General features: G+C 55.1%; 1 protein-coding gene across 1 annotated transcript; it reads right to left on the bottom strand.

Moving 5' to 3' along the window:
- Positions 1-1,866: 1,866 nt before the first annotated feature.
- On the bottom strand, positions 1,867-2,964 carry TMEM271 (transmembrane protein 271). The gene has a single exon (XM_033857431.1). It carries the CDS (start codon positions 2,962-2,964, stop codon positions 1,867-1,869), a length of 1,098 nt encoding a protein of 365 aa, XP_033713322.1.
- Between the last annotated feature and the right edge of the window lie 10,722 nt (positions 2,965-13,686).

The following is a 13,686-nucleotide window of genomic DNA, read 5'->3' on the forward strand; positions in this document are numbered from 1 at the left end:
CCGGGGGTGGGGGGGCAGGGGGCCCCAGGCCTTAAGGACCGGCAGTGGGACTAGTTGGGCTGGGCCCTCAGCCTGGCTGAAAGAGGCCCAATATGGACCATTATCTGAAGAGGTCTGTGGATGAGGACCTAGTAGATTGGCTTTGAATGATTCTTTTTCCTCGGGGGGCATCAGCATAACAAGGAGAAGACACTGCCCATGGCCTCTCCGATCAGAATCCCCAGGTTGCAAAGTAATTGTCCAAGCATCAGCACGACGGCTTTGCCACCTCCACTGAATGGTGACAGGTCTGCGCTTCTGCGGTAGAAAGAGGGCCTCCTCTCTCTAGCAGTTTCCTTTGCTGCTGGGCAGTCTGGCCAGGTCCCGGCTGGACGTGGGCCTCGGTCACCTGGGTGCATGGGAACTCGAGGCAGGGCACCTGGGAGCTTAGGAGAGGTCTCACCCCAGAGCCCGCACCTGGAAGCTACATTAACGCGAAATGTGGCTACTTTTTCGCAGTTAGAAGTGGACCCCTGTGCACTCTAGAGAGATCACGCGTTATTTCCGTAGCTTTCGTCACCTCAGGCGTCTTGTGCTGTGCTCACCCTAGCAGCGCACAGTGTGTCCTCAACTCCTCCTGCAGGAGGCATACACCATTTGGGTCAAGGTGGGGCTCTGCTTAGAGCACGTTCAGAATTAGCGGCACACCTGCCTGCCACCACAGTTCCAGCACGTGGGAGTCGGGTCACCTTTTCCCAAGATTCAGAGCCTGCCTGGCTCCCAGTCAGCCTGCAAGACTGGGTGGAAACACACTTCACCATCATCTGGACGCATTTCATATCGCATGTGTAAACACGCACACACATGCATATCCTAATGATTTGAAAGTATGACCTTCACATCAATTAAGGCTATTTAAGGGGTATATTTCAAATGAAATGCTATAATATTCAAAATCACCAGATTAATGAGTTAATCAACAGGATAATAATCTTTGCCAGAAAAACTATGACTGTGATTTTCCAGAATAGGATCGGATTGTTCATATGTATTAACCAAAATAAGGTCAGCTTTGCTGTAAAAACCCCATCGCCAGTTTCCAGAAAAAGAAATGTATGGGACCTGATACACACACAGAAATTTAGCCTCAGAAAGAGGCTGGATTTAGTCAACCAACTAGCATAATACAACTGTTCAAACTCAACATTCGTCTGACCAAATTCAATCATTTCCCCCCAAAGCGGATTTGTGTCGACATCCTCCAACCCAATTTGATGAACATCTCCAATAACATGGCAATCATTTAATAAAGGAACGCACCAATTTTAAATTGCAATAAATTTACCAAACATTTTCACTGTTTATGGAGAGCTTTACAGTAAGAAAGTGTCAACAAAAGCAGGCACATCCGTGTACAAAGTGTTGCTGTTGGTGCTTCTTCACTTCCATTCCTGAAGGACCAGCTGCTCTGCCTTTCTGTCCTCTCAGCGAGCGTTCTTCCGGCCGCGAAATCACCCTCTGGGTGAGCTCTCACTCGGGTCTCGGAGGGCGCCCAGGGAACGCGCCCAGGGAACGCGCCCAGGGAACGGACTTGCCAAAGAGAAGTGCGGTGGGGCGAGCCAACCCCAAAACATTTATTGTAAACTTTAAAATGGAGTCCGGATACGAACAGACACAGAAAAGAAGAGAAACCTCCCAGACACAGAAATAATCATACTGGAGGGCCAGTCTCGTGGCGGGGGGGCCCCAAGAGGCGCTGGGCCAGACCGCCCCTGAAGATGCGTCGCCACGGAGAGGCCTGGCTTTGCGCCCCGCCAGCCCCCGACCTCCCTCGCTGCGGTGGCGGGTAGGGAGGCGGCCGCAGTACATCCGGATCGGCCCGGGGTCTCAGGAGGCCCGGCTCGGCTCCCAGGGGCGCGCCGCCTCGCAGGGCGGCCGGCAGCAGTAGGGGTAAGAGGCGTTGAGGTCGGGGTCCGAGGGCGCGTACCCCGGCAGCTCCACAGACGGGTGCCCCCCGCAGCACACCTCCACGCCCGCCTCGTCAAACGCGTGGAAGACGCCCACGTTGATGTAGGAGACCGCGTGGTGCGCCGCGAAGCCCGCGCAGTCCCCCGGGGCGGCGAAGTCCGACTCCTCCGGGGACAGGATGGAAGCCTCGCTCGGCCGCTGCTGCAGCCTCCGCCCCCGCCGACCCCGTCGGCCCCGCCGCGCCCGGGAGGCTGGCGGCTGCGCACGGAACCCCGGGCCGCCGCGGGGCCGCGCCAGGGCCCGGCCTCCCTTCCGCCGGCCGCGCCGGCCGCGCCGGGCCTGCGAGGACTTGTAGTTCTTGACCAGCAGGAGGCTGAGCAGGCCCAGGAGGCACTCGAGCGAGTTGAAGACGGTGGAAAGCACCAGGCCGCGCTGGTAGTCCTTCAGCTGGCGGCACTTGGCGGACGTGGCGCTGTCCAGGGTGCTGCGGCCGCGCGGCGCGCCGGGGGCCGGGCCGGGGGCCGCGGCCGGCGCGCGCGGGGGCAGGCAGTAGTGGGAGTACTTGCGTTCCACTAGGGACACGGTGTCGCCGTCGATCACGGCGCCCGCGAAGGCGCTGAGGACCCCGAGCATGAAGACGAGAACGCCCAGCAGGAGCAGGTTCTGGCTGTTCACCCGCCCCGAGGGCCCGGCTGCGCTCCCCGGCTCGCCCGGCGCAGCCTCCGGAGCCCCTGCTGGGGCCGCGGGGCCCCCGAGCGCCGGGCCCGGCCCCGGCCCCGCGAGGGCGGCGTCCCGGGGCCCGCAGCAGAGCAGGGCGGCGCCGAGCAGCGAGAGGCCGGCGGCCAGCAGCAGCCCCGAGTAGAAGGCGCCGGCGGCCGCCCCCAGCCTGAACGGCTCCCCGCGCAGCTCCGAGCCCAGCGAGAAGCACTTGAGGCCGACGGCGGCGGCACTGAGCGCGCAGGCGAGCAGGAGGCAGGAGGAGAGCGCGGCGCAGGCCCCGCGGATGCTCCACTTCATCCTCCGCGCCCGAGCCGGCCCGCACCCCGCGCGCCCGCCGCCGCCCGCCGCCGCCCCCGCCGCCTGCGCCTCCTCCCGGCGCCGCGCGGCCGGACCGCCGGCCTCCTCCTCATCCTCCCGCGTCCTCCCGGGCCCGCGCCGCCGCCGCCGCCGCCGCCGCCGCCGGAGCCCGCATCCTCCGCCTCCCGCCGCCGCCGCGGCCCCGCGCAGGGAACCGATGCGACGCGGAGGACCGCAGGACGCGCGCGCCCACTCCCCAGCCCGCGGCGCCCCTCCCAGGACGTTCAGCTCCCCCACCACCACCCGCGGCCCGGCGCGCCAGGCCCAGGCGCCGCCCTCCCCCCTTCCCCCCAACCCCCGTAGCCCCTAGGACACCCCTCTGCCGCCTCCCCAAGGAGAGGTGCCCGCTCGCCGCGTCTCTCCGCCTTCCTCCCCCTATCGGCGCCCCTGCCCTCTCCGGGAACACCCCCCCCCACTCCTGCCTCCCTCCCCTGATGCCCCCAGGCCCCACCTCCGGCACCTCCCACCTCTCGAGACCCTGCGTTTGCGTTCCCCTGGTCACAGGGCTGGGGTCTCACTCCGTGCCCACTGGCCCGCTAGAAATCAGGAAGCCTGGGAAGTCAGCTTGGGGGCAGGAATAGGGGAGCCCCGGCGCTGAGGGGCTACGGGGGAGAGCCTGACTGCAGGACAGGGGAAGAGGCGAGTCTGGGGGAGAGCGGAAGGAGGGAGAGCCCGGGTGGGAAGGAGGTTTGAGCCGGGGGTGGGGCGGGAAGGGACGGGGAGAGGGGAGCTCGGGGGAGGGGTGATCCGGGCTGCTGGCGGGATGAGGGCGGGAGTCTGGATGCGGGGTGGGGGGGAGGGCTTGGAGGAGGAGCTCAGGTGCTGCGACCCTCCGGCGCCGCCCGGGTAGTCCTGGCTCGAGTGCGCGGGGGAGGGGGTGGAAGTGCTGCGGAACTGGAGGTGAAGCCTCAGGCAGAACCTCGGAGGAGTCTCGTTGCGCTTTAGTCTCAAAAGCCCTTCTCAGGGATCATGCAGGAATTTACCCCAGATGCGGGTGCGAGTGAGTTAACTCATCAGAAGGCGGTTCATGGCCTGAGAGCAACGTGGAGAAGGGGGGTGCAGCGCGGGGGAAGGTAAATCGCCTCCTTCCGACCGACGCGGGCCGAGAAGAACTCCCGATGAGGGAGAGGAAGGCTTGGGGAAACGTGGGGCGTGGAGATGGCCTTCCCCCAGGCCTCTCTGGGCCCCCATCCTCCTCCCGGAACCAGGCCTGAGAGGGGCGTCTCTGGAAAGCCCTCTGAGGTCCCACCGGGCCGAGCGGCTGGGCCCGCGCCCTCGGCTCTTTCCACACCGTCGCTGCGGCTGCTGCAGCGAGGCACGGGGAGCCGATGACTCACCCTGCCGGCTAATTGCTGCGTTAAATAACTTTGCGCTGGATCCAGGGGAGGCGGGAGTGGCAGCGGCTAGGGAACGCGCTGGGGGAGGAGGGGACGGGGGAGGTGCAGGGGTACTTTGAGAACACACCCGCGTTCCTGCCGCCCGTTTGGCAAGTTCAGGCCTGTGAAGACGTCCCCCAGAACTCACAGCGTCGTGCCCCTTCCTTCATAGAGTGTCCACGGTGCCCGGCGAGCAGGGGCACAAGCCCCCAGAGGCCCCTTGCCTCCGGAGAAAGCCTCCCGCATTCGCCAGGCAGCCCGCGCGCAGGGGTCCCTCGCCCACGTTTCACGGAAGCCATCTGCCCAGTGAATATATGTGAGCGCCCTTCAGGCGGCTCTCTGGACATTTGCGTGGGACCGACTTGAACGTCAGTAGCTGCGCAGAGAAGGAGCGGGTTTCGCTGCATGTTTAGCGGGGAACGCAGATTTCAGCACATCGGCTGAACCTCCTGATCCCGTCCTGCTCCGCATGCATGACGACTTGCCAGAAGAGTAGGGGTAGCGAGCCTTCTTTCACATTTATGGTGTATAGGTTTTAAAAGGACAGTGTGTAAATCAGCTTGTATAATAATCGTGGCACCCACGCGCGTAAGCGGAGTTGCCATGAGCTGACTTCCAATGATTATTTCGGTTTCCAGGGAGACGAGGTTTGCAGCCACCTCCGTGAAGGACGGAGCCGCTTCTCCATTCCCAGTGCAGTGCCGCAGCAGCCCGATTGATTAGGCTCTGCGGGGAGAAGGGAGCTGACGTCGCCTGGTCCTGCGCCGGGCCTGGGCGGGCTGGGGGGCGGGATCGTGCAGCAGCCTCTCAAATCGGAAGACCTGAGCTAGGCAGGTCTGTGGTTTAGTATTTCTCCGGGATCTGGCCTCCTCTCTCCTCGCGAGCCCGCCACCCGCCCCCCCACTAGACACTTCCCTCCCCTGGACCACCTCTGTGTTCCTTAAGTGAGCCGTGCCTCTTCCACAAGCAGGGCCTTGACACGTGCTTTTCTGCTTTATGTCCCCCATGCCACATCCTCAGCCTTTTCATTTCTTAGACCTTAGCTTCAGCTCCCTTAATCGGACCTAACTTTTGTTGGGTGCCCTCTGTCCTGCCGCAATGTAAAGAGTGCTCCCCAGGGCTTTTGTTCAGTCCTTGCAACAAACCCTGAGGCACCTGGCACTGTGATCCTAACAGAGGCTTCCCACCCAAAATCGGGTGACCTGTGGAGACAGAACTCAAACCCAGACTCTGTGCCCTCCCCCAGCCCCCCACCTCCCTGCACCCCGCCACCCTGCACCCCACCACCCGGCACCCCGCCTCCCTGCACCCCACCACCCTGCACCCCACCTCCCTTCACCCCACCTCCCTGCCCCCCACCTCCCTTCACCCCACCTCCCTGCCCCCCACCTCCCTGCACCCCACCACCCGGCACCCCACCACCCTGCACCCCACCTCCCTGCACCCCACCTCCCTGCCCTCCAGCTCCTAACAAAGAGTCTCCCATAACCAGCAGGATCTCCCAGTGGTCTCAACGTCTGTCTTCCCGACCAGACTGGGAGCCCGGTGCAGGCAGGGTCTATATCCGACTTGTCCCCACCTTCTCCCCGTCAGGACCCGGCGCTGCCCTAGCCGAGCGGAATGGACGAGCAAGCAGATGGATGAATGGGTTGATGGCAGCCAACCTGGGGTTGCTCTGTCCCGTGACAGCAACTAACATCAGTCCAGTTTTGCTCACAAGGAGAACAGGGCCAGGTGACACGGGCCAGGCCAGCAGGCGGGAGAGGACCCACCTCCCTGTTGCGGAGAGCTTGTGGAGCTCTGCGGGCAGAGAGCGACCAGCGGGTGTCCTGTCGTAAAGGGTCTTGAGCTGTGCGAGTTCGGACTTCATCCTGAGGATGGGGAGACCCTAGAAGGGCCAAAGGATGCGGTGCTGTGTTTTAGAAGCACCGCTGCGAGAGGGCTGGGCTGCGGAAGTGGCGGCATGCGGGGGGCCTCATGCAGGTGGACAGTCCTGCCCCCATCACGGGGTTCATCTCGGGTTTCCCCACCGCCCAGCCTCCCACCGCCTGGCACGCAGCAGATGGTCAGCTATCTTGCCGAGTGTGTGTCTGTCTCCCCTCTGTGTCCGCGGGAGGGAGGGTCAGAAGTCTGGGGTCCCTGCCATACACAGCTCACAGGGCCCGTAACCGCCCACTTTCACAGTGAGCGCCTCTGCACCTGAGCTGCTTTCTGACACCTATGGCCAGGGATGTAAATTAAAACAACCCATGCACATTTTGAAAGCTAATTCCATTGCTTTTTGACAGAATCCTTTTCCCCAACCCCTGATGGGCTCACCTGTGCAGCTCCTCCCCTCCCAGCCACCCGGCAGCGGCCAGAGGGGACCCTGGCACAGCTGCGGTCCAGGGAGTGACTTGGGGGCCCCCACAGTGAACTCTGAGGCAGGGAGCTCACTCTGGAAAGAAGCACCGCCCTCGTGAGAAATGCGTCTCTAGGTGGTGAGGGGCAGGTGGGAAGGAGTAAGTTTTAAAATCCCAGACCCTACCACATGCCAAGCAGATTCACAGGGACCCTTGAGTCGCCAGCGCGTGGGACACATCACTGCCACATTTTAAAAACAGGGCCCAGAGGGCTTCCCTGGTGGCGCAGTGGTTGGGAATCCGCCTGCCAATGCAGGGGATGCGGGTTCGTGCCCCGGTCCGGGAAGATCCCACATGCCGCGGAGCGGCTGGGCCCGTGAGCCATGGCCGCTGAGCCTGCATGTCCGGAGCCTGTGCTCCGCAACTGGAGAGGCCACAGCAGTGAGAGGCCCGCGTAACACAAAAAAAAAAAAAAAAAAAAAGGTAAAAACAGGGCCCAGAGAGCAGAGATGACAATGTTTTTAAACCGTCTTGTGTTTTTTTCTGATTACAGAAGCAACCATGTGTCAAGTGAAGAATATTTTCCCCATTAACTTTAACTTGCATTTTAATCTCACATATTTATTAGCATTTAAAGTCCAACCTCCTGCTGTGTTCACTTCAATTAATTTGTCTGATTCTAATTAGTTTTTCTAATTAGTTTTTCATTTAACTTTCCAGCATTTTTATCCTTTATCTTTTTAACTGGTTAAATGCTCAATTTTTCTTTTATTATTAATTCTAAGCCCCTTTTTTTCCCAGGAACAATCAGTATTGATCTTCACGTATAGGTGCAGTGTGTGCATCTCTGTGCCAGCGCTGCAGAAGTGATGGTAAGTGTAAAGCACTCAGTCTCACAAAACCAGAGCCAGTGGATTCACGGAGACACAGCAGGCACTTTACTATTTTATAAGCTTTTGTCTTGTGCAGTATAACAGAGCCGCTCCATAAAACATGCATGTAACAGTTTAATGACTTAGATATGAGCATCTGCGTCCTTGCCACCACATCAGGACACAGAACGCTGAAGATCCAAAGATGCGGCTCGCCCTGCCCTCCCCCAAAGGTTCTGCTGACTTCACTGAAACCACTTCTTTGTGTTTATTTGTACCTTGATCCCCTGAGCATGCAGCCCTAAACATTTCAGTTTGGCTTTGCCTGTTTTCTGAACTTTGTACAAATGGAATCATAGAGCATGACTGTTGCACATCTGGTTTCTTTCATCCACCTGAATGCCTGTTGTCGTGTCTAGTTTATCCCTTTTACTGTTGGTGCTAAGCCACTGTGTGAATGCGCCGCAATTTATTTACCCATTTTACTGGTGATGAGCCTTGACTGTTTGTAGTTTGGGGATATTATGAAGGAAGCTGTTTTGAGCTTTCCTATGCTTGTGCACTGACGCACTTGAGCCTGCGTTTCGTTGGATCGTGAGTAATGTATATGTTCAGATTTTTGTGTGCGTTTTTATTGAGACACAATTTATGTGCAATAACGATCACTGATTTTAAGTGTTCGATTTGATGAGTTTGGACAACTGTACACATTGGTATGAGTCACCACCACAGCCACAATACAGGACTAGTCCAAACCCTCCACCAAAGTTCCCCTTTTCAGTCATGCTCTCCTCCACCCCAGGCCCTACAGAACTGCTCATCTGATTTCTGTTGCTGTAGTTTTAGTAAAAACTTTCATGCTCCTACAATCATAAAGTAGGTAGTCTTTCATGTCTGGCTTCTTTCACTTGACAATGCTTTGTTTTTACTGTTGAGTAGAATTCCACCAAAATTTGACTATCCAGTCACAAGACGACGGACATAGTTTGTCCATGTGGAGTTGCTATGAGTTAACATTCACGTGCAAGTCTTTTGAGAACGTATGTGTTCATTTTTCTTGGGTATATACTTAGGAGTGGAATTGCTAGGTTGTGTCTTACTTTTACATTTAACTTTGTAAGAAACGGACTAATTGTTTTCCAGAGTGGCTGTACCATTCTGCACTCCCCTCAGCAGAATGGAAGTTCCCAGTACTGCATCCCCTCACCAAACCTCGGTGTTATCAGCGGTCTTCTTAGTAATGCTGACCAGATGGTTTTGATTGGAATTATATGAACCTATAGATTAATTTGAGCATAACTGATATGTTAGCAATGTTGAATCTTCTGATCCATGAACAAGGTTTATCTCTACATTTATTTAGGTCTTCATTAATTTCTCTCAACCTTTTATAGTTTTCAGTATACAGGCCTTGCACACATTTTGTTAAATTTACCTTTAAGTATTTTGTATATTTAATCCTTCTGTAAATACTACTTTAAATAATACTTTCTTGTCCAATTGTTTGTTACTAGTATATGGAGATACATTTGATTTTTATTTATTTGTTTGTTTAGTTTTTTGCAGTACGTGGGCCTCTCACTGTTGTGGCCTCTCCCGTTGCGGAGCACAGGCTCCGGACGCGCAGGCTCAGCGGCCATGGCTCACGGGCCCAGCCGCTCCGCGGCATGTGGGATCCTCCCGGACCGGGGCACGAACCCGTGTCCGCTGCATGGGCAGGCGGACTCTCAACCACTGCGCCACCAGGGAAGAAGCCCTACATTTGACTTTTTAAGTTGCCTTTTAATTCTGCATCCTTGCTAAGTTGACTTATGCTAGCAGCTATTTTTGTAGATTCCTCCACATTTTCTGTATAGACAATCATATCACAGGTAAGTAGAACCAGTTTTAATGCTTCTTTCCTACCTGCATGCCTTTTATTTTTTATTCATTTGTTTATTTATTTATTTTGGCTTCCCCGCAGCATGCGGGATCTTAGCTCCCTGACCAGGGAAGCACAGGGTCCTAATCACTGGACCACCAGGAAATGCCCCATTGTTTCTGATTTCAGTGGGAAATCATTTGATTTTTCATCCTCAAGTATGATGCTTTTCTGGAGAAAATTTTCATCAGGTTGAAATCTACTTCGAGTTTTCTGAGAGTTTGTTCAGTCATGAACAGGTGATGAGTTTTGTCAATTTGCTGTTGTTGCTGTTGTATTTGTTGAGATTATTGTATGGCTTTCCTTTTTCAGTCTGTTAGCACGGTGAATTACATTTATGGCATTCCTAATCTAAATCCCGCTTGGTCATTCCAAGCAAGCAGCCTCTATTGCCTATTATCAGGCGGAGACGTACAGACACTTCTGCCCACTACATCTTGCTTTAGGAGTCACCAAGAAAACACGAGACAGTCCAGCACTCACGGAACAAGCTTTACGCACAGAGAAGGGACAGAGCCAAATAGCAGCTTCCCAAGTGAGTGCTGGTCTCCCGAGGCCGGCGGGTCCTTCCCAGCAGCTGACATGTGGCCATTAGCCTGCACGCACCCTGCTTGTGCTGCGGCAGAAGGACCCCGTCTCCTTCCTACAAGGAGTAGATGTGGGGTTGGTCAGGTGCCCTACGGCACACACTCTTAAGCAGCACAAAGGAACACATGTTGAGCCTAAAACGGGAAAATATTCCCACACAAGGTGGCAAGCCCAGTACAGGCTTGAGGACTCTTTACCTCTTGGTGAGGAATTGCTCCAGGCCCAAGGCCCATTGTTACGGGCCAAGTGGGGGATTAAAAGACTGTGTGCGCAGGATTGCCCTTCTCAACAGTCATAATGTGTTGTCCTTTTTATCCTGGGGTGGATGCGATTTGCTATTATTTCGTGGAGGATTTGTTTTTTAAACATCTTTATTGGGGTGTAACTGCTTTACAATGGTGTGTTCGTTTCTGCTTTATAACAGAGTGGTGTTGAGGGTTCTTGTGCCTAGGCTAACGAGGGTTACTATTTTTAGTTTTCTTGTAATGCTTCTGTCTTGTTCTAGTGTCACAGTGATGCTAACGTCATAAATGAGTTGCGAAGTACTCCCTTATTTTCTCTTTTCTGAAGAATCTGTGTAGAATTGGTATTATTTCTTCCTTAATTGTTCGGTAGAATTCATTTGTGAAACCATCTGGGGTTAAATTTTTCCTTCTGGGATGACTTTAACTGTACATTGAATTTTTTAAATCAGTTACAGGGCTACTGAGGTTGTATGTTGGTCTTGAATAAGCGTTAGTAGTTTGTGTCTTTGGAAGAATTTGTCTATTACATTTAAGTTTTCAGATTTGTTGGCATAAAGTTGTCCACAATATTCCCTTTTAAGTTGTGATTTTTATTATATGTAAAATATATCTCAATAAAACTGAAAGGATAAAATGTTTAAAAATTTAAAAAAACCTTTATGTCTGTAGGGTCTGTAGTGAAAGTCCCTCTTTCATTCCTGACATTGATAATCTGTGTGCTTTTCACTTGGTCAGTTTGGCTAGAGGTTTGTCAGTTTTTGACCGTTTGCAAAAACTAGCTTCCGGTTTCAGTATTTTCTTTATTTTTTGTTTTATATTTCGTTGATTCTGCTCTTTTATTTCCCCCCTTTTTTTCTGCTTACTTTGGCTTTAGTTTGCTCTTTTTTTTTCTGGTTCTGATTTGAGACCTTTCCTCTTTTCTTAGGTGGTCCTTTAATGCTATAAATTTCCCTTTAAACATTGCTTAGTGGCTTACAACAACACTGAGTGAATTGAATCCCTTAGTTTGAACTTGAATTCATAAAAGAAAATTCACTTTTTCTTTACATGCCCCCATAACTTTTTAAGGTGGTACCTGATGGAAGATACTAGAAGGTAGTACTCAAACTGAAAGACAGGAGCTGGGAGAACGGATGGATGGTGGGTGGAGGGATAGATGGATAAATAGGGTAGGTGGGGGACTTCCCTGGTGGTCCAGTGGTTAAGAATCCGCCTTCCAGTGCAGGGGACACGGGTTCGATCCCTGGTTGGGGAACTAAGATCCCACATGCCGCGGGGCAGCTAAGCCCGTGCACCGCAACTACCGAGCCCCCGAACCACAACTAGAGAGAAGCCCACGCGCTGCAACGAAGATCCCGACACGGCCAAATAAATAAATAAATAGGATAAGTGGATAAAATAAGATGCAAGATGGACTACAGGACCAGTGGTGACAGTGTGTCACGAGCACAGGGTCAACTCAATTCAACCCCGATCTGCGGTTGAAGAGGAAGTTAACTTCCTGTGCTGTGCTGGGGTAGTAATCAGCCTCAGGTGAGTGGCTTACAGCCATCAAAGTATCCCTCACTCATACTTCATGGTTGCAGGAGGCTGTGGTCTGTCCTCTTCATTCTAGGACCCCAAATAGCCCCTTTGGGGATGTGACGCGTTCACAGAAGAGGGCTAAAGGGCCCTGGAGGCCCCACGGCTGCTGAGAAGGGCCATTCCTGCTTCCTTCCACATGCCATTAGCCAAAGCCACAGGTCAGTTGCCTGAGGTCAGTTGCAGGGATGGGGGTGGAGCTTAATCCTCTTACCGGACTGTCAGCCGCTGCTTTTGCGATCCCGCTGGGCGGTAGTATCTTATCCCGACTCCTTACTTGTCACCTTACGTGCAGCCACGGCTTCTTCTGAGCAGACTGATCCTTTGAACCAGAATGTTCTGTCTCGGGGCTTTGCAACATTCCTCTTGGCCTGAGGTCATCGCCTGAGTTTTCTGTCTCAGTCAAGCACACACCCCGTCTGAGGTGAGGGCCCACCCCTTTCAGCTTGTTTTCTGTGCGTTCAGACGCTTCCCACGGTGAGTCTCACTGAGATTCACGCTCAGGCCACAGAGCCTACTGGTCTGTTTCTCTGGGGAGCCCGGGCTCACAGATGACCGCTGAATTTCCCCCACAGGTTGAGAAGAGCTGCTGGCAGGGCTGAATGAACACCCACTGAGGAGGGTGGGCTCCAGGCCCGTCCCCTCAAGTTCTCGGCGCTTCCCTCCTCTGGTCTCGGCCCTGCCCTCAGACTTGCCTTCCCCAGTACAGCCACAACTGGGCAACCACTGTGCATGTCCCAGAGCAAAGAATCATGACTGGCCAGCATGGCCCGGGTGCTTCCCTCTGCACCGGTGGCAGTTGTCAGGAAACATTCGAGGCAGCTGCAAGCTGGCCCCCAGCCAGTCTCTGGCCCCACGATGAGGCTGGCTTAGACCAGGCAAACTACAGGCCACAGCCAAACCTGGCCCACCACCTGTGTCAGCCTCCTGGGGCTGCCCTAACCGAGTACACCACGTGGGGCTTGAACAGTTTATTATCTCTCAGTTCTGGAGGCCAGAGGCCAGGCCTCTCTCCAGCTCTGGGGTGGGCTGCCTGTCCTTGCGTCCCTTGGTTTGCAGACACAGCACTGCAGCCTCTGTCTCATCCACGAGTGGCCTTCTCCTCTGTGCCTTTGCTTATAGACGCACCACCCGCCCTAGTCCAGTAGGGCTCATCTTAAATGGGTGACACCAGCAAAGACTTTATTTCCAAATAGATTCCCATTCACAGATTCCAGGTTAAAAAAACAAAAGGCAGGGGCTTCCCTGGTGGCGCAGTGGTTGAGCGTCCGCCTGCCGATGCAGGGGACACGGGTTCGTGCCCCGGTCCGGGAGGATCCCACATGCCGCGGAGCGGCTGGGCCCGTGAGCCATGGCCGCTGAGCCTGCGCGTCCGGAGCCTGTGCTCCGCAAGGCGAGAGGCCACAGCGGTGAGAGCCCCGCGTACCACAAAAAAACCCCCAAAAAACCAAGAACACAAAGAACCTAAAGGCAGAAGTTAATTCACCAAGGCCTTCTTTACGGAGTTAAACAGAAAAGACAAAGCCCGTGGCACCGAGGGGTGCCTGCCCCTACGCCCCTGCCCCCGAGCGCTCCATGTGCCCCTCCCAAGCGCTCCATGTGCCCCTCCCAACCCACCCCCTGGAGGCGGAGCGCTCCTTGGCTGGCAGTCACAGCCACAGGTCCTTTTCTGGTTGAGCGAAGCTATTAAAATTCTGTGAGCTTGAGGGATTCCATGTCTTCTGCCCCTGGATCCAT

The sequence above is a fragment of the Tursiops truncatus genome, chromosome 5 (assembly GCF_011762595.2).
Source record: "Tursiops truncatus isolate mTurTru1 chromosome 5, mTurTru1.mat.Y, whole genome shotgun sequence".
NCBI classification, from domain to species: Eukaryota; Metazoa; Chordata; class Mammalia; order Artiodactyla; family Delphinidae; genus Tursiops; species Tursiops truncatus.